Below are 24,147 nucleotides of genomic sequence, written 5' to 3'. Positions count from 1 at the left end.
GGCACAGCCGCCTCCCCAGCTGGGGCCCAGGTGGCAGAAGGCAGAATCCGTGCTGGGGTTGCACCTCCAGCCCCCTGCTCTGTTTTCCAGAGGAAGGGAGGGAGCCTCTGTGGGTTTGAGGGGGTAGGGCTGCCCTCATGGTGGTCCTCTGGGTGGCGGTGACACCCAGAGGTGAAGTGGCACAGTGGCTGGTTCACAGGGAGGACTACTGTCCTGACAGGCCTGGGTGTGTGTCTTGACTGTGCTTATTCACTGTGTGGCCTTGGATGTGTTTTATTTCATCTCTTTGGGCCTCCATTTCTCTGTAAAGTAGGAATAATAATAGTCCTTACCTTAAAGGGTCGTGAGGACTAAATAAAAGGGTGTGAAGCTCTTAGCACGGAGCCTGAACCTTGTTAGTGTTGGATCAGTGCAAACTCTGATTCTGATGTTAACCGTGGGCAGTTGTGGAGGTTGTGGCAGTGCCCCCTGACGAGGCCGCACCCCCTTCCCCAGGCATCTCCTATGTCGCTCCCCATCTCAACAATCTCTACTTCCTGCCCCTGTGCCGGCGCTGGGGCGTCTACGCTGTGGTGCGCGGGCTCTTCCTGCTCAAGCTGGGCCTGAGCCTGCTCATGCTGTTGGCTGGCCCCGACCGCCCCGGCCTGCTCTGCCTCTTCATTGCCAGGTATGCCCTGCCCTCCCTCATCCCCACACCTCTGTCCCACCCCTTCATTTTTGTCTGCTCTCTCTCCGCCGGCAGCAACCGTGTCTTCACTGAGGGCACCTGTAAGCTGTTGACCTTGGTGGTCACTGACCTGGTGGACGAGGACCTGGTGCTGAACCACCGCAAGCAGGCGGCCTCAGCGCTTCTCTTTGGCATGGTGGCCTTGGTGACCAAGCCAGGCCAGACCTTCGCCCCGCTGCTGGGCACCTGGCTGCTGTGCTTCTACACAGGTGAGGGCCCAGGGGCTGGCACGGGCCTCTGGAGGCTCCAGGGAGCACAGCTTACCTGGTGTACCAGCTGATCAGCCTGGGAACTGGGTCCATTGAGGGAGAGAATGGCACCCAGCCAACAGAGGCTGGGTCTGGGCCGCCCCCGGCTGCCACCCCTCCTCTGCCTCTCTGCATGTGGGTAGAGGAACTGGGTTACATTCTTTCATTCATTCATTCAACAAATATGTATGGAATACCTTCTCTGCCAGGTGCTGCTCTAGGTGCCTCTAGGGAGGGAGATAGCAAAATAAGACAGATAAGGTCTTTGCCATCTCGGAGCTTATATTCTAGTCAGGGGGTGGGGGTAGGGTCGGTAATAAACAGCCAAACAAGAAAAGAGCAGGTAGTGGTAAGTGCGTTGGTAAAACTAGACAGTGTGACTGAGAAGCTGCCTAGTGTGGTCCGGGAAGGTCTCTCTGAGGAGGTGACACCCAGGATAAGAACTGAATGGCGAGGATTTGGTCTAGAAAGATCTCAGCAAATCCCAGACAGAGAGAACTGGAAGTGGGCCCAAGTTATCAAGAGTGGTTTGGCAGACTTCCCTGGTGGCGCAGTGGTTAAGAATCCATCTGCCAATGCAGGGGACACAGGTTCGAGCCCTGGTCCAGGAAGATCCCACATGCCGCGGAGCAACTAAGCCCATGCGCCACAACTACTGAGCCTGCGCTCTAGAGCCGCGAGCCACAACTACTGAGCCCATCTGCCACAACTACTGAGCCTGCACTCTAGAGCCGCGAGTCACAACTACTGAGCCCGTGTGCCACAACTACTAAAGCCGGCGCGCCTAGAGCCCGTGCTCCGCAAAAAGAGAAGTCACCGCAGTGAGAAGCCCACGCACCGCAACGAAGAGTAGCCCCGGCTCGCCGCAACTAGAGAAAGCCCACACGCAGCAACGAAGACCCAATGCAGCCAAAAATAAATAAATTTATTAAAAAAAAAGAAAAAGAAAAAGAGTGGCTTGGAGATGAGGCTGGAAAAGTGAAGAGGGCTCTGTAGATCTGGGCAGGGTTTGGATTTTATTCTCAGTGCAGCTATTGGGTGGCTTTTAAGTAGGGGAATGGCCTTGTCTGATTTACACGCTTTAAAGTTCACTCTGACTGCTGCACGGAGGATGGGCTGTAGGGAGGCTGTGGCACGGGCGATGGAGGCTTGGAGCAGGTGGGGCCGGGGGCTGAAAAGAAGCGTTTGTTTTGGGCTGTGTTTTGGAGTTGGGGGAAGTGAAGGATTAGCTGTTGGGGAGTGGTGAAGTTAACTGAGGAATCTAGGAAGACTTCGAGATTATTGGGGGGATGGCGGTGCCATTCCCCAAGAAGAGAAGAACAGGGGAGAAGCAAGTCTGGGGGAGGAATCAAGAGTTGCCGTTTGGACATGTGCCCGTGGCGTGTGAGATGCAGCACCGTGGACTGTGGAGGAGACCAGGGCTGACCTGTTCTTTCTGCGGACTCTCTCGTCCTAGGTCATGATCTCTTCCAGCAGCCGGCACTGACGCCTGTGGGGAGTGCCCAGCCCTGGCCAGAGCCCCCGGCTCCACCCCCACCACAGGCCCCGACGCTCCGCCAGGGCTGCTTCTACCTGCTGGTGCTGGTGCCCATCACCTGTGCTCTGCTACAGCTGTTCACCTGGTCCCAGTTCACGCTGTATGGGAGACGCCTGCACGCGGTCAAAGCCCAGCGTCAGAACCTGTCACGGGCCCAAACCCTGGACGTTAAGACGGTGTGAGGGGAGCGGCAAGGCCACCCTGCTGAGGACACTACCTGCAGCCCTGGGCGGCCAGCCCAGTGTCCTGCTCTATCGCCTTCCTGGGGTGCAGCCTGGAGGACAGATGGCGGAGTGGGAGCTCCTGGGGCTGCGCGGGGAGCGTCACTGAGGTCTAAGTTCCTGCTTGGCTGTTGGGCCCAGCTTGGGCAAGGGTTGGGGCGTTTGTGCTCAGGGACATGCTTCCTCCTATGCGGCAGGAGGAAGAAGAGGACCACGAAGGGAGGGGGCCCGCCCTGTGGTCACGTGGGGTTGCTGTGGGCACAGAGGCCTATCCCCCTACCTGGCTGGGGCTGGTGCCCTATGTGGGCCCGGAAACCACTTTGGCCCAGTCAGAGGAAGCTGACTGAGTCCCACCTGCCCCTTGCGGTGGCTTCTCTCAGAACTCTCTGCCTCAGCTGTGCCTGGAGTAGCACGCCCTAGCTGCTGCAGGGCGCCCGCGCCCCCAGCTGGCCTCTCAGCGAGGTTCATTTCATCACAGACTGATCGAAGTCGGTCATTTCTATTCCCACTCCCGAGGTCTGTGCTGTGTGTGGGAGTGGTGGGTTGGGGAACAGGATTCCTTACTTAATAAGAGCAGCCTGAGAGCATTTTCAGAGATGGGTGGGGGGGCCACCCACATCAGAGTCACTGAGGTAGCAGGGAGAGCCTGCAGGCCCGTGGCTGCATGGGCCCTTGGGAGCAAAACAGCTTTCAGGCCTGCGGTCGTAGCCCCAGTGCGTTTCCCATGTACCACTGCTGGACATGGTGGGCAAGGAGGAGTGGCCACTTCTAGGCTAGGGGTCCTTTACCTTGGAGTCGCTGGGGAGCTTGCAAAGATGCTGGTGTCTGAGTTGTTCCCCAAGATTCTGATTTCATGGGTCTGGGTACCGCCTGGCACTGGCGTTTTGGAAAGCTCTGTGGTGATTTTACCGTGCAGCTGGGACTGAGAACCTCTGCTTGAGGTCAGCGTCTCAGCCTCGGCACTACAGACATTTGGGGCTGGGTTGTTCTTTGTTGTGGATGTTTAGCAGCATCCCTGGCCTCTGCCTACTAGATGTCAGCAGCATCTCCCTCCAGTTGTGACGACCAAACATGTCCAGGCATTGCCAGGTGTGTCCTAAGGGGCGAAACTGACTTTGATTGGGAACCACTGTTCTAGGCCAATGGTTATTTGAGGGTGTGCACAGCGGTTAAGAATGTAGGCCCTAGGGCTATATTGCCTGGGTTCAAATTCTAGCTAACAAAGGGCAGAGCTCTGGTAAATTATATAACCTCTCTGTGGCTCTATTTCATTATCTGTAAAGGGAATAACAAACATACTTACACTTTGTACGGTTGGTTGTTGGGAGAATCAAATGGATTAACATTTGTAAAGTGCCTGGAAAACCGCTCCCCCCCCCACCCCCTCCCCGCAAAGTATACAGGTTTAAAATGGAGAACTGATTAATCAGAATATCTGCACGTGGGCCCCAGGAACTGTATTTTAATAGGCTTCTGACTTCAGAGATGTGAAGAGCTGGCCCCCTCATTTGGGGTGGAGTCTCATCCATGGGCTTGGGCATGTGCACAGGCCTGGGACCCTCATTCCTGACCTGGTCTTCGTTGTGAACACCATCTTCTCTGCATCCACCTGACAGGCTGGGGCTTGGGCTAAGGTCAGGCCAAGTCTGGCTGGTGCAACAGTGCCCTCTAGAGGACAGACTAGGCCCAGTCGCAGCCTCAGATTCCAGGCCCACAGCTCCTCCCTCCTCCCACCCTGCACTGGCTACAGACAGAGGCCCAGCTGATGTGTCTATTGGAACGAGTTTATTTAAGTACACTGGGCCCCACCAGGCAACGTGGTTTGTGCGAGGCTGTGCGAGGGACAGGCTTGGGCTAAGGGGGGGGAGGTGAGCTGGTTAAGCACACTGCAGTCTGTGGGTCGCCACATCGCTTTCACACACACCTGCTGCTGCGGCCCACACCTGGCAGGGCCTTTGGTCGTTGGACGGCATGGGGGAGAATACTGCCTGGAATCTGGGATCAGGGCAGGTCTTGGTGTCACAGGTGAGGGTGCCAGTGAATATCTGCTAGCCCCAGCTTTGCACCGTCTGGCCTGAAGAGACTTGGGACCACTGCCAGGCCAGCCCAGTCCAGGTTAGGCACGTGGCCCCACTGGACCAGAGGAGGTGAGCCTGAGCCCATCAGCTCCTGGCACTCTTGTCTGGCCCCTCCCTAACCAAACAAGTACAAAGACAAGAATGGCACAAATCAGCCCAGAGGGGGCCATCTCGCCTCTACAACCTAGTCCCCCCTGGGTCAGCTAGCGTGGGAAAAGGCAACTTAATTGCAGCTCTTTCTCCAGTCCTAAGGAGGCTGGATCCCCAACACCCCTCCTTTGCTAGCAGCCTCCTGTTTCAGAAAATCCAACCAGCAACCAGCCTGTTGATTCCAGGCCGGTGAGCAAGTGGAAGAGGGAGAAAGAAAGAGGCTGGAGTGACTTTGAGTGTAGCCTCTGATCCCAAACGGTCCTGAGGCCTATGGATACTGTCAGTTCACCGTTAGCAGGGAGTGGCGGGGCCCTGGACGCTACGCTAAGCTTAGGTGCTGTAAACGTTAGTGTGAACAGGGTGACTGGCGGGCAGGAGGCAGTGAGCTCCCTCGCTCCAGTTCCTGTACTGAACAAACACTTCAATAAATAAAACTGAAGATGGCTTTGCCCATGGATGGATGGAAAGCAAGGGCCTGGGACCAACAGGCTCCTGAAACTCTCCCAAGATCCCCGGGTGGGGGTTGGGGGTTAGAGCGTTAACTCTGCCACCAATCAGAAGTAGCACTACTCCTGCCCTCCTCAAATGCCCAGTGTGGTCCTGGTCTCCAGGTGAAGCTGAGGGCATCCTGCCCCCTCCTGATACCGAAGTCTCAGTAACCACTCCTGGAGTGCTCTTCCAGCTTTCTAAACCCAAACTGCAACAAAACCAGACAGAACTCAACCCTGGCCCTCAGTCCGTGATCAAGAGGCATTGAGAGCAGAATGATGAGCAAGGGGAGGCAGCAGCTGCCTTGGGCCGCAGGGCACCCTGGGTGGGGTAGGGGTGGGGCTGGCCCAGCCTAGGATGGGCAGCAGCAAGGTCTCCCGGGGGTTGGGTTTACCTCCCTCTCTGTCTCCCTATGGTAGTAAACATAGTCCCACACAGCCAGCCAAAGACCCCGCTGACGGATCAGGGCCCTCTGCCAGCACTCTTCCCTGTCAGGGGCCAGTTAGTGGTCAACCCCAGGTCTCAGGCCGTCACCATCGTGGGTAGTTCATCGTCCTTTCTGGGCCCCAGGATCCCTGGGATCCCCGGGCCACACGGCACTCGCATATGCGCACACACTCGTACCCACACACCCACACACACACTCATACACACAGGCAATTCCTCGCAAACACTCCGACTCAAGAAAGCGAGTTTTAAAGTGGAGTTAACTTCAGAGAGAGGTGAAGATGATGTCCCAATATTAGAAGGTTTTCCTGTGGATGGATCGGGCACCGTCTTCCTCGTATTCCTTCTTAGAGACCCACATCTTTTTAAAGGTGTCCAGGGAGGCGAGGATGGAGCCCCTGGAGTGGAGGGAATCCAAAGGAACAATATCAGAGAAGGGGAGCGGGTATTCACGGAGCCAGCCAGTCCCCCTGGGGCCAAACCAGACCAGGCTTTTCTTAAAAGGGAGGGGGTGGTGAGGGGTAATCAATGCCTTTGCTTCCTGTTCCGCTCTTATGCCCAGAAGAGCTACTCACCCAATCCATGTGGAATACAGTCTCTCTTGCGGTGCAGATATCTGCAGGGGTGGGTGGAAAGAGGAATCTGAGACGTCCATCCTCCCCTCTCCCTTTCCCTGCCAGTACTCACCTTCATGGCCAATGCTCACCGCCAGTGAGAGCCGGTGGACACATGGATACATTTCAGTGGATATATTTCATACAACAGGCTTTAAGTTATGTCCCTGCTGGACCCTGTGGCCTCTCTGGGGGGTACTGTGGCCAGCGTGCTCATCTGAAGAAACAGGTTCCCGGCATCCCTAAGTATCTATGGCTCCCAGGGAAGCTGGGGCTATCTGCGGGCAAGATTTGGCTCTGTCGGGGGCTGGTGGGAAGCAGACTGTACGGCAGGAACCACACTCCTCCATTCAGGATCCCTCCTTCCTCAGGCAGGCCAGCTCTCCTCAGCAGTCACTAAGATGTTAGACTGTGCCACAGGGGAGCAGCCAAAGTCAGTCTCCTGTCAGTGTTACAGTTTCCCTGAAAGCCCACATGTGGGGCCCTCAGCCTAGCACCCTGCCACATCTGGGTATCAGAACTGCCCCCTTTTGTGAAGAGGGAGAGTGAAGATGGGTCCTCCCCTCTGGCGGGCTTCAGGGGCAGAGTAGAAGCTGGGAGCCATCTGGCGGTGCCCGAAAAACTTGGGCAGAGCAGGAGGGGAGGCCACGCCACATGGCCCTCCAGATCCTTGGAGGCTCAGTTCCACCTAGCCCCTGGCCCCGCCCCCAGCATGCTCCTACCCTGATCTTCACATCTTTCGGAGCCAGTTTCTTCACTTCACTCAATAGCCTGTCACCAAAACCTGAATGGGCAGGAAAGGAGAATCTCACGTCAATTCTCTGGGCGTCTGGGCCCAGCAGTATGTGGAAGCTTCCTGGGGAAGGGTGCTGAGAGCAAAGACCAACCTTTGAACAGGGTGGAGCCTCCCGAAAGGACGATGTTAGAGAAAAGTGTGCGCCGCAGGTCCATGTCAGACTTCTGGATGGCGAACACCAGCACTTCATGGATGCCCTCGCTCTCCTCGCCGATCAGGTCTGGCCTGAACAGCAGCTCAGGTGCCCGGAATCGGGAAGGACCAATCTGTGGGGGGGCCGCAAGCTTCTCAGGCTGGGGTGGGGGCTGAGGTCCCTCTGGGGGTGGGAATGGAAGAGGGCCCTCTGCCCACGGCTTAGTAACCAGGTGGCTAGGAAGGCCACGCTCAGGCAAGACCTTGTAGGTCAAGGGCCCCAAGGAACAAAGAGAGGGCCCCTGGGAACAAAAAGGAACAAACAGGGCTCCTGGGAAACTACAGAGAGGAAGCTCCTGTGTGTAATCCTAGCTCTGGCACTTGCCAGCCAGAGACTTGATAGATTCATTCATTTGTGGAAATTTCTTCCTACCAATGGAGGTCCAGGGAGATGGAACTCACCCTACACTGTGCCTAAGTGGTTAAGGACAGCACTATACCTCACCCTTCCTAATCCCATTCCGACCTAGGAAAATGCCTCTGGTGCCTCCTCCCCTCCACACAGGACAAGCAAAGTCCCTGGCACCTCGCTCTGCAGGAGATGCTGCAGCTCAAGAGCTATGCTGTTCCAGGCAGACGGTGTGAAGGACCGGACTCCAGCCTGCCCGTGGGAAGTTTGGTTTGGGCCCAGAGCTTTTGGGGCCTGGGGGGCCTGAGGGGAGAGGTCCGGCCGCCTACCTCAATGGTGCTGCCGTCGGGCAGGTAGTACTGTGCCTTCTCCGTCTCTAGTGTCTCATCCTTCTGCGGGTTTATGGATAGGTAGCAGGCTCTCTGCAGAACCAAGCACAAGTCAGGCAGGCAGGAAACCTGGCGCCTACCCAGTCAAAGTCCCCGGGAGTGATGAGCTGCTGCAGAAATCTGCCCATTGCAGTGACTGCCCTAAAGGTCGTTAGAGCTGCATACCCTAAGTGCCACCCAGTGAGGGCTGACAGAAATCTCCCTGCCCCTTCTTAGCATATGCGTTTTCACCTGCTCCACCTTCCTGGTGGGCAAGTGTGGCAACTCAGCTTTCTGGATTTGGGTCTGAGACCACACCCTAGTTTTAGTCCAGACTCAGGTGTTTTTCTCCTACTACTCATACGGTTCTGGGTACCGCCTACCCAGCTCCGAGGTTACCTAGAGCTATAGGTGGCAGGAGGGTTCATTTTACCTAAAAAGAAAAAAGTATTCTGACTTCTTCAAGGATGTAAAAGAACGTACGTAATTTGTACGTAATGTATAAAAAACATTAAATAAACGAGCATGGGTGTGCTCATCACCCAGCTTAGGAAACAGAGGCAGCTCCCTTTCTACCACAAGACGGCAGCACTTTGGAAGGTGAATCCGTCGGGGTCAGGGGACCCAGCTGGAGATCACACAGCTGCCAGGAGGCCTGGCTGCGGAGGGCAGGGCCTGATCCCCAGGACAGGAGCTTCGCCGCTCTTCGCTTCAGGTCGCGGAGGTCCTGGCTGCTGTTCCCACTCCCTCTCCCAGCCCTGGGCCCATGGGGCCAACACTTACTTCTTTTATGGCCTTGACAATCTCAAACTCGGAGGATGAGTGGAAATCATAGCCTTCCTTGCGCAGGTAGAGGCGAAGGAAGCGAGAGACGTCCCGGCCAGCGATGTCGATGCGCATGATTGAGTGGGGCATGGCAAAGCCCTCGTAAATGGGCACGGCGTGGGTGACGCCATCCCCAGAATCTAGCACCACACCCGTGGTCCTGCCGGTGGCATAACTGAAGCAAAGGGGGCAAACCATCACCAACCCCTGCCTCCTCACTCTGGGAAGAAACTCACTTCTTGCTAGAGTTCAATGTCAGCTAAACTAAAGCTGGGGCCTGCCTTCTCCAGAAGCCTTCGACTGGACTAAGTACGAAGGCAGCCTGAGCACTGAAGCAAGCAAGCCTGTAGTGTCTGAAGGAAAGGAGCTGAGCCTCTCCAAGCTCCTTCCCCAACCCCCAGCAGAGCAGGTCTTCTAACCGCAGGAGATGGCCTGGCCTTCAACTGCTTCAGGGACCCAGCCTGAGGGACAGTTTTTACGCTCTAGACAAGAGGAAAAAACTCAAATGCCTACAGGGGTCAGGCAGGAAAAGTGAATGAGTAAAAGAAAATAATATCTTCACTTTCATAAAAAACTAGCTTTTTCCCACATGGCCCTCTAGGTCTGTCCTTAGTTTTTTCTCTTTTGGTAAGGACAAGGGTACAGACATATATTTCTGTGATATGAGGGGAAAAACCCACAATGTTTCATAAATAGCAACTGACATTCTGCCTTCGTGTTGGGAGGACAACAGGCAATGGAGAGGACTGTGGTGAAGTCAAGTTTGCAAACCCTATCTAAAGTGCAGCTGCTATTTTATTTCAGCTCCAGCTGATTTTTGTTCTAGAGGAATGCAGGCCCAGCATTACCAGATCTTCCCATTTTTTCAGAGAAGCCAGAAATTTGGATTTTGATAGGAAATGTCCTAATTTTTAAATGCTGGCTCACAGTTTTTTAATGGGGCCAAACACATGCCGTCTGTAGGTCACCAGTGTACGATCTCGGCAATATACCTAACCCTGGTGTGAGGCAGGTTGGGAGCATGACAGAATGATGGGGGTGTGAGAACAGGGAACACAGAGGTGTTTTCATCACGACCCTATCACCAGCCTTGCATAGCACCCGGCACAAGTAGGCCCTGAAATAATACCCGAAGTCATTACAGGGGCCTGCAGGGAGAGCTGTTGCAGCACATGGCCTTTCCAGCAGGCTGAGTGGAGAGCCTCTGGCACCAAACCAGCACGGAGTTACGAGACTGGGAGACAGCCTCAATGCTCCCTTTCCCACCATCCAACCTTCCCTGGCAGAGATGCTCAGGTGACTCTGAACCAACCCAAAGGAGAGGCAGCCTCGATTCTGCCAAAGGACTGCTTTCCCCACAAGGGGCCAGGCTAGCCAGCTAGCTGCTACTCACAGGCTGAGCACAGCTTGCATGGAGATGAAAAGGGCTGGCACATTGAAGGTCTCGAAGAAAACTTCAGCAGCTCGTTCCCGGTTTTTCCGCGGGTTTAAAGGCGCCTCCGTCAGGAGCACAGGATGCTGGTGAAAGATGCCCAGACGGCAATCAGGGCGAGGTCAGATTCCCACCCCTCATTAGTACTGTGTGGCTGGTTGGAGAGCTCAGGCGACCTTTGTCAGCCTCTCTCCAAAAAAGGACAAACTGGGCTTGTCACCTATCCCCACCCAAGTCAGTTTCTCAACTTTCTAAATTCACACCCCCTTTAAAGTCTCATTCTGTCCTCATCCCCTACTCCCCTCCTTGTCTTCCAAGATTCTTATATAGGTCCTTGGTACCTACTGTATAGCTCCAATTGTCAAGATTTTGCTAAACTCTAAATTTGGAATTATTACGATAAAAATAATAGTTAAAAAATTTTTTTCAAAATAGAAAGTTGAATTTCAATATTGACTGTACTTTTAAAAAATGGAACATATCCCTCCCCCGGAAATTCTGATAAGCCTAGTATGCACCTTCCTTTTGTGTTTCTGAGTTGAGACTTCCTTTCTTAGAAGGTAAAGAGTATAGGCTCTGAAGTCTGAAAGACGTGGGTTTGAATCCCAGCTCTACTACTCTGTTCACTGGGTGATCTTAAAAACACCACCTGGCTTCTCTGACCTTCTGTTCCCTTGTTTATAAAATGGAGATAATACTACCTGTATCTCATAGGAATGCTGTGAAGATTAAATGCGAACATGTCTGGAAAGCACATGGCCTGGTGCCTAGAACATAAGACTCAAAACGCTCGTGGCAGTTGTCATCGTCATCCGCCTTATCTCTGAGGTAGGGGCTCTGCCTGCTCTGCACACCCCGCAGGGGCACCTGAACATAGGACCCTCACCTCCTCTGAGAAAGTCTGCAGCTGGTCCTTAGAATAGACGTATTGCCAGATGCGCTCCATGTCGTTCCAGTCCTTGATGATGCCGTGCTCCATGGGATAGCGGATGGAGAGCAGTCCTCGGTGCTCCTGGGGGCAGAGAGCAGCACTTACAGCAGCAGCCAGCCTCTCAGCAGGGCTGCCAGGTGGGCCCTGCTCTTCCAGGGCCTGCAGTCCTCAACCACAGCTAAGGGCGGGCCACCCAGCCTCCAAGTCTCTAAACTGTATCCTGCGAACTGTACTCGGTGCCCAATCAGCTGGCAAAGCAGAGGGCTTCTGCATTTCCGTGGGCCGCTGGGTGGCACCCTCCTCATTGCCTGGTTCCAGGACACAATCTCCTGGCATTTGCAACCAAGGTTGGCAACAATGATTCTGTTGTTCTGCTTCTAGAAGCTGCCTGAGGGCTCTGCCAAACTGTGCTAATTAACTTATCCCCAGGGTATCCCAGCTAGAATCTCCCCCTAATCACTTCTGCCAAAAAAATAACGAAGCCAGTCAACTTAATCATTGGCAATGTAGTGACAGAGTACAGAAGGAAGGCGAAAGCCCTCTTTTCTAGACTGGTCTCTATATCCCAAAGTGGGGTTCCAGATATATTTTCTCCAAAACCAGAGGCTGTTCCTGGGAGAAAGAAACCAACTAGGTTTACTCTCTCTAGAATGAGAGAGTGAAAGGGGAGAGTTCAAGAGGAAATTGCTCCTTTTACTCATGGCCATGTCCCACTGTGGGACACTGCCCGAGTGGGGAATAATGAAGGTCCCCTGCTGGCTTGAGGTTTCTTCAATAGGACGGGGGATTACCTCCGCTTTGGGGCCAATGAAGATGTCGCCTTCGAGGGCACCTGCCATGACACGAACGTGCTTGGGTCTGCCCACACTACAAAAGAGAGCGGGGAGGTCCATCACTTTTCATTTCATGACACAACACATGACAGAACACGGGAAGGATGTACTGATGCACGTACTTGGATGGGAAGAAATATACTCAATTCTACTGTGATTATTGTTGAGGAATGAGATTATAGTTGATTTTGATTTTCTTCTTTCTACTTTTCTGCACTTCCCACAATTTCTATAATAAACATGTATTATTTTATTTTTTTGTATTTATTATTTTAAGTCATTTGTATTTCATATATTTATTATATTTATATTATTTTATAAGTTATTAAAACAAATTCTGGAGGATTCAATACCTCTAGTTCTTCTTTTTCCACAGTATATATGCAGATCAAGAGAGACAGGGAAACAAGAATTCATTTAGATCGATTAACTCAAAAAGTTTTTGTGTCCTTAGCCTCCTGCCCAGGCCTCCTATTAAGGAAAACTGTGATGTTGTAACTGACAGATGGCCTTTCTTCCTTTTTCTGCTGCTTTGAGCCCCTTTCCCAGGCACCCGTGCCCTTTTCCTGCCTGCAATCTCTCTGCCTTAGGAAGAAAGTGCTGAGAAAAAAACTCATTCTTGGGCTTTCCCGGGGGTGAAATGGTTCAGAACCTGCCTGCCAATACAGGGGACACGGGTTCAAGCCCTGGTCCGGGAAGATCCCACATGCTGCGGAGCAACTAAGCCCCAACTAAGCCCCAACTAAGCCCGTGTACCACAACTACTGAGCCTGCGCTCTAGAGCCCGCGTGCCACAACTACTGAAGCCCGCGCGCTTAGAGCCTGTGCTCCACAACAAGAGAAGCCACTGCAATGAGAAGCCCTCGCGCCGCAACTAGACAAAGCCCGCGTGCAGCAACGAAGACCCAATGCAGCCAAAAATAAAAATAAATAAATTTATTTAAAAAACCCCAAAAACTCATTCTCACTAGGACGGTAGGTATGGTTTAATGTTAAACCCCATCCTGGGTGATAGGAGAATTTTAAGAAGAGGGTTCCATGAAGAGACTGTCATCCAAAGCAATGAGTCACCAATGATAACATTTTTGGCATCAGATAAAATCAAATAAAAAAAAATTCACCTCTCGGATTGTACCCTGCAGGCAACTGTCTGCTTACTCCAAAAGCCAGCTCCTGTCCCTTGCTTGTTGTTTTGAGTACCAAGGCTGACTCAAATGAGAGATCCTTTCTCCCTAAAAGATGGAGGGCTGACACCATAATAAAGCTGACAAGCCTCCCAAGCTTCTGACTAAGCTACAGAATGACTTACTAGTTTGGAAAGCAGTATTTGGGGATCTGATCACCAGCAAAACCAGCTTTAATCACACCGGATCCCTGAGGAGAGAGAGAAAGAGAAGTCACAATATCACAAAAACAAGAGGAGATATATATCATACAGTATGTATAATATGGTTCCATCTTTACTTTAAAAAGAGAGAGACCTTATACTTATGTATACTATAACCACTTGTATGAGAATCTGAACAGTGAACGCACACCAAAGGGAGGGCAGTGGGGCTGGGGATGGTGAGGGGCATTTCTATTGCATACTCTGAATATTATTTGATTTTTATGTATTCTTTGACTTTTCTACATTGAACATGTTTTACTTTCGGAATTAAAAAGGGAAATTAATATTAATAAAGGGGAGAAATAAAAGAGCTCTTGAGGAGAGAAGAGGAAAGTGACTAGAAGCACCAAAGCAGCCAAGTTTAGGAACATAAACAAGGTGGGAAGAGCGCACGATTCTGTTATACCACCACGGAACTCTTCTAACCTACTTTCCCAGCTCAGACCCAAACTATCCCTGCCCTCCCAGGCCTCTATGACAGACACCACCATGAGCGCTGCCATACTTGAAGTTAACTCCAATATGACACATGTTGTCTGGTTCTGACTACAGGGGCAGACCACTATGCTTTGTGGGGGGTTTGTGGTTGTTGTTTTGTTTTTTCACTATGCTTTGCTTTACCTGTTGGTCTCTTGAGGTAAAGAGCAAGAAAGCCCTAAAGCACTGTCTGAGAAGAATCTGATGTCTACCACCATCATCTCTGGCACCACCCGGGCCCAGCCAAAGTAAACATTGACTCTGGACATCAACTCCACGCAGGACAGATGTCGAGGCCTGATACTGCTTGAGATTCACCCTGTTTTCTTCCTTCTTAATTCTTCTACCACCACACCTGATACCCTCGTCCTTCCACCCCCCAACACAGTTTGCAGCTGCAAGTGTAATTAGGGCAAGCCTTTTCCTGCTGCATGTTGACCACTTCTCCTGGGGCGAGTGTAATATTGATATTTCCAGGACCTACACAGCAAGCAGTAAATACATCAGGAGAGCTAACTAGCCAAGGTTACCTTGGTACCAAAGGCTTCCTGGCAACAGCCCTGGATCCCTCTCTGTCTCTTATTTCTTTTCTTTTTTTTTATATTTTTATTTTTTTAACATCTTTATTGGAGTATAATTGCTTTACAATGGTGTGTTAGTTTCTGCTTTATAACAAAGTGAATCAGTTATACATATACATATGTTCCCATCTCTCCTCCCTCTTGTGTCTCCCTCCCTCCCACCCTCCCTATCCCACCCCTCTAGGTGGTCACAAAGCACTGAGCTGATCTCCCTGTGCTATGCGGCTGCTTCCCACTAGCTATCTATTTTACATTTGTTAGTGTATATATGTCCATGCCACTCTCTCACTTTGTCACAGCTTACCCTTCCCCCTCCCCATATCCTCAAGTCCATTCTCTAGTAGGTCTGTGTCTTTATTCCCGTCTTGCCCCTAGGTTCTTCATGACCTTTTTTTTTTTTTTTTCCTTAGATTCCATATATATGTGTTAGCATACGGTATTTGTTTTTCTTTTTCTGACTTACTTCACTCTGTATGACAGACTCTAGGTCCATCCAACTCACTACAAATAACTCAATTTCGTTTCTTTTTATGGCTGAGTAATATTCCATTGTATATATGTGTCACATCTTCTTTATCCATTCATCTGTTGATGGACACTTAGGTTGCTTCCATGTCCTGGCTATTGTAAATAGAGCTGCAATGAACATTTTGGTACATGACTCTTTCTGAATTATGGTTTTCTCAGGGTATATGCCCAGTAGTGGGATTGCTGGGTCATATGGTAGTTCTATTTTTAGTTTCTTAAGGAACCTCCATACTGTTCTCCATAGTGGCTGTATCAATTTACATTCCCACCAACAGTGCAAGAGTGTTCCCTTTTCTCCACACCCTCTCCAGTCTGCTCTTCTATAGGAGAAGGGCAGGGGGTGGGGTGGGGTGAGATGGGTCATCCTGGTGCCTGATCGTAGCAAGACAGAGGGAGGAGGTAAGAAGTGGTTGAAGGACAGGGAAAGCAGTATGGGAGGAGAGCAGGGCAAGCCAGTTCTCTAAGACAGCAGGAACCTCTGCCAACAGAAAAAACAGGAGACAGTGTGCAAACTCATTGGCCTGGGCAGAACAGCAAGGAGCCTGGAAAAGGTGCAGCTGTAAACTGAGCTCAAAGACCGGGCAGGAGGAAAAGACTATCTTACTGCAAACCCAAGGGCTCTGGGACAGCAGCACAGCTAGTGAGAAGAACACTGTACAAGAGAACTCTGGGAACTTGTGAGCTCAAGCTTCCAATAATTGCCTACTGCCTTCATCTGGGTGTGGTGATGCCAGCAGACTAACTGGATCTCCTGGTAGAGGTTGAAAACAAGAAAAGTAATCTAGAGTCTGTGCTTCAGTCTTAGTTCCCTGACCAGGGATTGAACCTGTGCCTCCCACAGTAGAAGCGCAGTGTTAACAACTGGATCGCCAGGAAAGTTCCTAGATATTTTTAAGAGATGACTTTCCTGGATATTTGAGTTTGAGTTTACTAGCAAAAGGACTGGAGGTTGAGTGACAAGGCAGATTAAGATGTTAGGTTCTTTTCTTTCTCTCCATCCTTCCCAGCAAGAGTATAACAGGCCCAGTTCAAATACCACCACCTTGCTCCTGAAGGAACCTCCATACTGTTATGGAGGTTATTATCCTGAAGAATAATCCCCAGTTGGAATTAATTATCCTCTTCCTATTATCTCCCCAAATCACCATTACCTGTTTTACTAGGTAGCATAAATTTCATTCTGCTTTTTTTTAAAAAAAATATATGTACTTTTGATGTGGACCATTTTTTTAAGTCTTTATTGAATTTGTTACAATATTGCTTCTGTTTTATGTTTTTTTTGGCCGTGAGGCACGTGGGCTCTTAGCTCCCCGACCAGGGATCGAACCCGTACCCCCTGCATTGGAAGGCGAAGTTTTAACCACTGGGCCGCCAGGGAAGTCCCCTCATTCTGCTTTCTATTCGGATTTATGGTTTCCACTTTTGTCTCTTTTCAGCGCAAATTCCTTGAAGTCAGAGACTGTATATCAGCAGTATCTCACATGTGCAAGGTACGTGAATAGATGCTGGCTGACTAAAATGAAAACCAAGCTCAAATGATTGAGCTGATGAAGCCTGAAGTACGGAACCTGAATGAGCAGCTGGAATGCCAGAAGCCCCAGGCAGAGGTGGTACAGGGAAGGCAAAGGCAGCGTTGGGAATGAAGCTGGGTCTGGTGGAACCAGACCCAGCTTGTCCCTGCAGTTCCACGAGCTGCCTGGCAGGCCAGCTGAAGAATGGGTGAAGAATGGGTGGGGATGGAGGAGCCGGCTGAGTTGCCTCTACTCTGCGCAGGCCATACCATAAGAGCATATAAAAGGGGCATGTCGATTTCTTCAGGGTCATGTCAATTTCTTTAACAGTATTTGTAACTAGGAACTGTATACCTGGCAAATGAGCTGCCACTCTGTTATTCACTCTGGCAAACAAATGCCAAGTAAACAAATGCCTTTTAGAAGCTACTTGAAAAAGTAGTCTCATTAAACATTTGATTTTGGGGACTCAGAGTCTGCTGCCAGCCACCACTGACAATTCTCCTTCTGATGCAGGCAAACGAATAGCAAATCCTTCAGCAAGGCTCTCCCAGTACCTGCTGGCTATAGGCCTTGTGGCTTGGGCAACCTTATCCTAAGCACTGATTATTCTTGACATGCTGGGAAGGAGGCTAGCTGTCTGACATTTTACAAGTGGGAAGAGGATGCTGAGAGGTGGAGCCTCAGATTCTAGGATACTGGTGGCCCATTTTGGCCCAAAGACATATTTTGTTTGGCCCACAAAGTAGTTTTTTTTTAAAAATTAATTAATTTATTTATTTTTGGCTGCGTTGGGTCTTTGTTGGTGCATGTGGGTTTTCTCTAGTTGCGGCTATTCTTTGTTATGGTGCGTGGGCTTCTCATTGAGGTGACTTCTCTTGTTGAGGAGCATGGGCTCTAGGCGCATGGGCTTCAGTAGTTGTGGCTCTTGGGCTCTAGAGCGCAGGCTCAGTAGTTGTGGCACACGGGCTTAGTTGCTCCGCGGCATGTGGGATCTTCCCGGACCAGGGCTCGAACCTGTGTCCCCTGCATTGGCAGGCGGATTCTTTTTTTTTTTTTAATTTTTATTTATTTATTTATTTATTTATGGCTGTGTTGGGTCTTCGTTTCTGTGCGAGGGCTTTCTCTAGCTGCGGCAAGTGGGGGCCACTCTTCATCGCGGTGCGCGGGCCTCTCACTATCGCGGCCTCTCTTGTTGTGGAGTACAGGTTCCATACGTGCAGGCTCAGTAATTGTGGCACACGGGCCCAGTTGCTCCGCGGCATGTGGGATCTTCCCAGACCAGGGCTCGAACCCGTGTCCCCTGCATTGGCAGGTGGATTCTTAACCACTGCGCCACCAGGGAAGTCCCCCACAAGGTAGTTTTTTAAAAACAACTTTATTGAGATAAAATTCACATGCCGTACAATTTACCCATTTAAGGTATGTAATTCAGTGGTTCTTAGTATAGTCACAGAGTGTACAATCATTCACCACAATCTAATTTTAAAACTTTTTCATCATCCCCCAAAGAAACGCTGTATCCATTAGCAGCCACTCTCCATCCTTACCACCACCAACCCCCAGCCCTAGGCAGCTACTAATCTACTTTCTGTCTCCATAGACCACAAACTACTTTTACATTAACTTCTAACAGTTAAAAAGTTAGAGATTGCACATGAAATTTAATACTTCTGATTTCTCTTGAAAAATCAGAAAACATGGCAACACTGGGCCTGCATTCCTACATGGGGACAACTGGCTGGAAATGAGAAGCAGCTGGCCCTTTGGTCAGGTGTGCCCAGTGCACCTTCCAGATTCCTCACACTGTCGTTAAGGCTACCTTCTCCCCCCGGCTACCCCGACCTTTTTAATGTATCTGCTTGGCCTCCGCAGGCATTGAGTTCGAGACCCCTATTCTAGATATGCTTTCTAGCTTGATGTGAAGCACATCCATGGCTCTCAAAATACACATAATTGAATAGTGAGATTATCTCTGCAAGCCACCTCCTCTTCACTCTCTCCGTCAGACTACGGATGGATTCTTGCTGCAGTTATATAACCAACAGCCTGAAAGTCACACCACAAGTGACGGTGTTACATAAATATATTGACTTCATTTCCTCAGCTAATTCTAGTGTCCCTTAAACTTAAGTTAATCAGCAGATCTTAAGAGCTGATGACAATCAACAGATGAATGGATAAAGAAGATGTGGCACATATATACAATGGAATATTACTCAGCCATAAAAAGAAACGAAATTGAGTTATTTGTAGTGAGGTTGATGGACCTAGAGTCTGTCATACAGAGTGAAGTAAGTCAGAAAAAGAAAAACAAATACCGTATGCTAACACATATATATGGAATCTAAAAAAAAATGGTTCTGAAGAACCTAGGGGCAGGACAGGAATAAAGACGCAGATGTAGAGAATGGACTTGAGGACACGGGGAGGGGGAAGGGTAAGCTGGGACAAAGTGAGAGAGTGGCATGGACTTATATATACTACCAAATGTAAAATAGATAGCTAGTGGGAAGCAGCTGCATAGCACAGGGAGATCAGCTCAGTGCTTTGTGACCACCTAGAGGGGTGGGATAGGGAGGTTAGGAGGGAGATGCAAGAGGGAGGAGATATGGGGATATATGTATATGTATTGCTGACTCACTTTGTTATAAAGCAGAAACTAACACACCATTGTAAAGCAATTATACTCCGATAAAGATGTTAAAAAAATAAAAAGAGCTGATGACAAATTGTTAAAAAAAAATGAGACAATTAGTGAAATTTGAACATTGACTAGATATTTGATGATATTAAGGAATTATTATTAATTTTATTAGGTTTGATAATAGTATATTGGTTACGTTTTTAAAAGAGTGTGGGGACTTCCCTGGTGGCACAGTGGATAAGACTCCGCACTCCCAATGCAGGGGGCCAGGCTTCGATCCCTTGTCAGGGAACTAGATCCCAAATGCATGCCACAACTAAGGAACCCGCCTGCCACAACTAAGAACCGGTGCAACCAAATAAGTAAAAAATAAAAAAATAAATAAATGATAAAATAAAAGAGTGTGGAAGAGGGAAGTGGGTGGGAATGTAGACTGGCCAAGAGTTGATAACCATTTCAGCTAGGTGATGGATACGTGGATGTTTGTTATACTATTCCCCCTCCTTTTGTTTATATTTGAAATTTTCTATAATAAGGAGAGCTGGCAAATAAGATGATAACACTTAAGTAAAAATTCAAAACATAAATACTATACACACACACATTATAAAATACATGTGTCCATAAAATCATGGATGGAAAGGAGCACATCAATTTTACGATGATGGTTTGCTTCTGGGGTTATGTCTGGACCAGAAAGAAAGGATGGGATTGTAGATGGGTACAAAGAGGCTTCAATTATATCTCTAACGTTTTATTTCTTAAAAAAATATGAAGCAAATATGGCAAATGACATTTATTAAATCTGGGTGGAAGAAACATGCTACATGGGTGCTTGTTATATACTTCTCTGAACTTTTCTGTGTGTTTAAATTTTCCCACTTTTCAAAAAGGGGGCTGAAGCAGCATAACATTCCCCCCAAACAGTTAAATTCTTAGCTTGAAAAACTTGTAAAGATCTGGTATTGTTCCTGCATTTAGGCCCACACAGTATGGTCACGAAGACAATCTTAAAATTGACCAGAATGTTGATCCATTTTAGGAAAGAACTTAACCTTCGAGATCTTCACAAAGATTTGAGCTTCAGAATAAACGCAGTATTCTAATCAAAGTGTTGTGGTCCTCAGAATGTGGCCTGGGAGCTGCCCTCCTCTTTCTTGTATTACTATCTATGATATGCCTTTGGGAAGAATGACTTACGTTTGTTTGTTTATTTATTTATTTATGGCTGCATTGGGTCTTCGTTGCTGTGTGCAGGCTTTCTCTAGTTGTGGCGAGCGGGGGCTACTCTTCGTTGCGGTGTGCGGGCTTCTCATTGTCATGGCTTCTCTTGTTACAGAGCACGGGCTCTAGGCACGCGGGCTTCAGTAGTTGTGGCACGCAGGCTCAGTAGCTGTGGCTCGTGGGCTCTAGAGCACAGGCTCAGTAGTTGTCGCGCACAGGCTTAGTTGCTCCGCAGCAAGTGGGATTCTCCCAGACCAGGGCTCGAACCCATGTCCCCTGCATTGGCAGGCGGATTCTTAACCACCGCGCCACCAGGGAAGTCCCATGACTTATGTTTTTTAAAATACCAATCACTTTATTGTTGTCATTGTCATTAAAGCGTGCACACACACACACACACACCCCTCCATTTTCCTCAATAAATTCTGATGAATTGGTTTGGTGCCAGAATTGGATGAAAGGGGTGGTCAACAATTGTCTTAAGACTGGGAAAGGCTGTGAACTGATAATGGGGCTGTTCTCTCTTTTCCCTGCTTTCTTTGCTCTCCTTTCTTTTAATTACACTCTCTTTATTTATTTATTTATTTTTAAAATAAATTTATTTTATTTTTGGCTGCATTGGGTCTTTGTTGCTGCATGCGGGCTTTCTCTAGTTGCAGCAAGCAGGGGCTACTCTTCGTTGCAGTGCGCGGGCTTCTCATTGAGGTGGCTTCTCTTGCTGTGGAGCACGGGCTCTAGGCGCGCGGGCTTCAGTAGTTGTGGCATGCAGGCTCAGTAGCTGTGGCTCGTGGGCTCTAGAGCACAGGCTCAGTAGTTGTGGCACACGGGCTTAGTTGCTCCGCGGCATGTGGGATCTTCGCAGACCAGGGCTCGAACCCGTGTCCCCTGCGTTGGCAGGCAGATTCTTAACCACTGCAGCACCAGGGAAGCCCTAATTACACTCTCTTTAGCCCAGAAATAAAATTGTGGCAGCATGGTAAGCTATGGAGCTGTTGAATCTGCTAGAGACACATTCTCAAAATATAAAGTTGGCTCAAATATTTCAAATGATTTTTCCTATCCATCTTTCACTTTGAAACAAAACAAACAAAACTCTCTAAATATCAAACAGCAAGAACTACCTGAGGCCCCATATCTAAAACTGTGGCAGATGCTCAGTAAATCCTAGTGGGAAAATTACTTAAGTTTCTCCTATTTTACCTTTTGGTGGGATTGTTGGCATAATAAAGGAAATGTTTTCCCAGAAAAAAGCAAGTCTATTCCTTAAGTCTTAAAACTGAAAATGCACCACTGCTTTGATGCATTTCAAATACACTACCAAGAAAGAGAAAGAAGGAACTAAGAAGCATTTGCTTAAGTGACATTAAAGAAAATGGATGGAGATAGAACTGCTGCCTGACAAATCCAGAAGCAAAGGATCTGGTGGGATGGACAGACTACTCCTTCTGCACTGCTGATGAAAACAGGAGATTGCTAATTTCTTTTTTTTTTTCCTTTTTAAAACTAAGAAAAAGGCAGATGAAGCACACACAAACTGGCTGAAGATAGAAATAGTGTTCTCTGAAAATCAACATCAAGAACAAGGAGTCCTACTCAACCCTGTGCAGTAACTAACTAGGCTCCCCCCACCCCCCCACAATCCTTTATTTAGGGACATCTTTGTTACCGTGGTAGAGATATTCAGTCATTTATCCCCCCACCCATCAGTAAAATTAAAAACCTGATGTGCACATAGTGGTGTCAGGCCCTAGATACTGTATGTGGGAGGGAGGTGAGGAAAGAGAGAGTAATGAAAAACGAAGGAATACCATTTTTTTCCCACCAGGGTTTAATAGTCTAATGAAACAGACAAAAAAAAAAAAAAAAAAAAATTGCTCCCCAACATGAGATGTCTCACTGAGCTCAACCTCCTTCCTGAAGAGAAGGAAAGCTAACCAAAGAAGCACCGTTCCTTGGAAAAAGTGAGGAATTTAGAACCCAATCTCAATCTGAGCCTTGGCTCCTTAATTCATAAACCAGGTGGTTTGAATACTGTTAGTTAACCTCTCCAAGCCTCACTTTTCTGCATATTTCAAGTCCTATCTACAAATCAGTGTTGAAGCTTAAATGAGATGATGCAAATGAAAGGACCTTGCAAGTGCGCAAGGTCCCAAGGGCTGAATCAACGGAGCGAATCTGACAGTCAGTTTAAGACAGAATTGGCAGTTTTTCCTCAATGGAGGGACTTAGAGACTTAGAAGGGGATTAGAAAGGTAGCAACCAATCTCCGTGAGACCAAACCTTTGAGTGGAAGACAGAAATCCATTTTTTTTTTTTTAACAACTGCCTCTTTCCGTCAAAAATAAGAGCTGTATTTAGATTCTTTCCATTTGTCACTACTGATGCATTTGCGTGGGGTACTATCAAGAGGAATAATGAAGCACCGGATTTAGGGCACCTACACTGTGCGACCTTGGGCTCACTTTTACCTCTTCGCGCTTCAGTTTTCACACTTGTAAAACGAGGTTCAAAATTCCTGCCTCAACTATTCACCCGGTTTTTGTGAGGATCCAGTTCGAATGTATGTGAAACCCCCGTGTAAGCGCTAGAGCGCCTGGCAAATATTATGTTTAGTAATTTTTTCCCCCAGAAGCTAGGCGTTCCGAAGAGGAAGGTACCTCCCTACTTGCTTTGTCACTCTCCTTTCTTCTCGACTTTTATTAACTCTGTAATTTATAATCACAGAAAAAAGTGAAATCCTAAGTGCATTTCTGGCACCAGACTCTCGGGCCCCACCCAGGTACACCGCCAAGCCTTCCGGCCGGCTCGGAATCTAAGGAACCTTAGCCTTTCTCCACCAGCAGGCGGACCCTAGCCAGTCAGGCCGCACCACTGGGAGTCCCAGAAACCAATCCCAACAGCCCTCGTGCACCGCCCCGCCCCTTAGAGTGGCGAAACACTATGGCGGCTCGGAAGAACGACAGGGGTGCGAACCAATCACTGCAGAGGGCTGCCCTCATCCTGCAAGGCCCAGAGGCGGGGTCATCGGTCAAGATGGAGAACCAGAGGAGCCAATAGAGTTATCGGAAACTGGGGAGGGGCGGGCGCCGGGCGCTCACAGAGAGGTTAAGGCCCCTCGAGCCAAGGGCCCAAGGACCCTGCCTGGACTACAACCCTTCCCTTTATCCATCCCAAGGTTCTCCATCCTATGGTTGCTGGCCGGCTGGCCGCCCTGTCTGCGGACTACGGGTCGGGGGAGGACGGAGGCGGTGGCGGCTGAACCCGCCTGACAGGCCGGGCCAGTGACAAAGAGCCGGCGGCCCAGACTGAAACACGGGAAGCGATCCCTTCGGGGAGGAGAGCATAAGCCCCGCTAGGGGGATGCAACTCACGTTGTCGATCACGACAGGCTGGTTGGCGATCACATCGTAGGACTCCATGGCAGAGGAATCTCTCCTTCCGAGGAAGGAACTGCCAGCCTGGTCCGCCGCTAACGCCACTGACACACATGCGCAGTCTAGCCGCCGGTACAGGGCCGCCAGGGAGCGGCCCGACCTCGCTTCCGAAGAACTA

General features: G+C 49.6%; 2 protein-coding genes across 7 annotated transcripts in view; one reads left to right on the top strand and one right to left on the bottom strand.

The window, feature by feature from the left end:
• The window catches only part of MFSD13A (major facilitator superfamily domain containing 13A), a 25,520-nt gene extending 19,382 nt beyond the window's left edge, over positions 1-6,138 (top strand). For 2 of the 3 annotated variants that reach the window (XM_036829362.1, XM_036829361.1), the window contains exons 7-9: positions 496-667; positions 743-936; positions 2,432-6,138. In XM_036829362.1, coding sequence (XP_036685257.1) covers positions 496-667; positions 743-936; positions 2,432-2,694 — 629 coding nt within the window. In that variant the 3' untranslated portion in view covers positions 2,695-6,138. Of the gene's footprint in view, positions 1-495; positions 668-742; positions 937-1,556; positions 1,620-2,431 lie in introns of those variants that run through there. The other variant, XM_036829363.1, reaches the window with a different exon arrangement.
• ACTR1A (actin related protein 1A) lies at positions 4,502-24,147 on the bottom strand. Of its 4 annotated transcripts, none has more exons than XM_036829365.1 (11): positions 23,967-24,147; positions 13,547-13,611; positions 12,196-12,271; positions 11,360-11,485; positions 10,435-10,559; positions 9,000-9,216; positions 8,178-8,270; positions 7,399-7,573; positions 7,234-7,295; positions 6,473-6,513; positions 4,502-6,295 (listed from the first exon to the last, which is right to left on the bottom strand). In XM_036829365.1, exons 1-11 carry the CDS (start codon positions 24,012-24,014, stop codon positions 6,193-6,195), a joined length of 1,131 nt encoding a protein of 376 aa, XP_036685260.1. In that variant the 5' UTR covers positions 24,015-24,147; the 3' UTR covers positions 4,502-6,192. The 4 variants fall into 4 exon arrangements, 1 of the variants encoding a protein (XP_036685260.1); XR_005016891.1 differs by adding an exon at positions 12,360-12,466 and having other exon boundaries at positions 6,131-6,295; positions 6,473-7,295; positions 23,967-24,025; XR_005016890.1 differs by having other exon boundaries at positions 6,473-7,295; positions 23,967-24,097.

This window comes from Balaenoptera musculus, chromosome 16 (assembly GCF_009873245.2).
Source record: "Balaenoptera musculus isolate JJ_BM4_2016_0621 chromosome 16, mBalMus1.pri.v3, whole genome shotgun sequence".
Classification (NCBI taxonomy): domain Eukaryota; kingdom Metazoa; phylum Chordata; class Mammalia; order Artiodactyla; family Balaenopteridae; genus Balaenoptera; species Balaenoptera musculus.
This window is presented reverse-complemented; position numbering and strand designations above follow the sequence as displayed.

What these genes read in the sequence shown, in the direction of transcription:
- ACTR1A (XM_036829365.1), bottom strand. Translation starts at nt 24,014, where the DNA reads ATGGAGTCCTACGATGTGATCGCCAACCAGCCTGTCGTGATCGACAAC. An exon ending in TGCAGACTTTCTCAGAGGAG is followed by an intron (nt 10,560 to 11,359) that starts GTGAGGGTCCTA and finishes ATCTTTCACCAG; the next exon opens with CATCCTGTGCTCCTGACGGA. An exon ending in AGGCTCCACCCTGTTCAAAG is followed by an intron (nt 7,296 to 7,398) that starts GTTGGTCTTTGC and finishes CTGCCCATTCAG; the next exon opens with GTTTTGGTGACAGGCTATTG.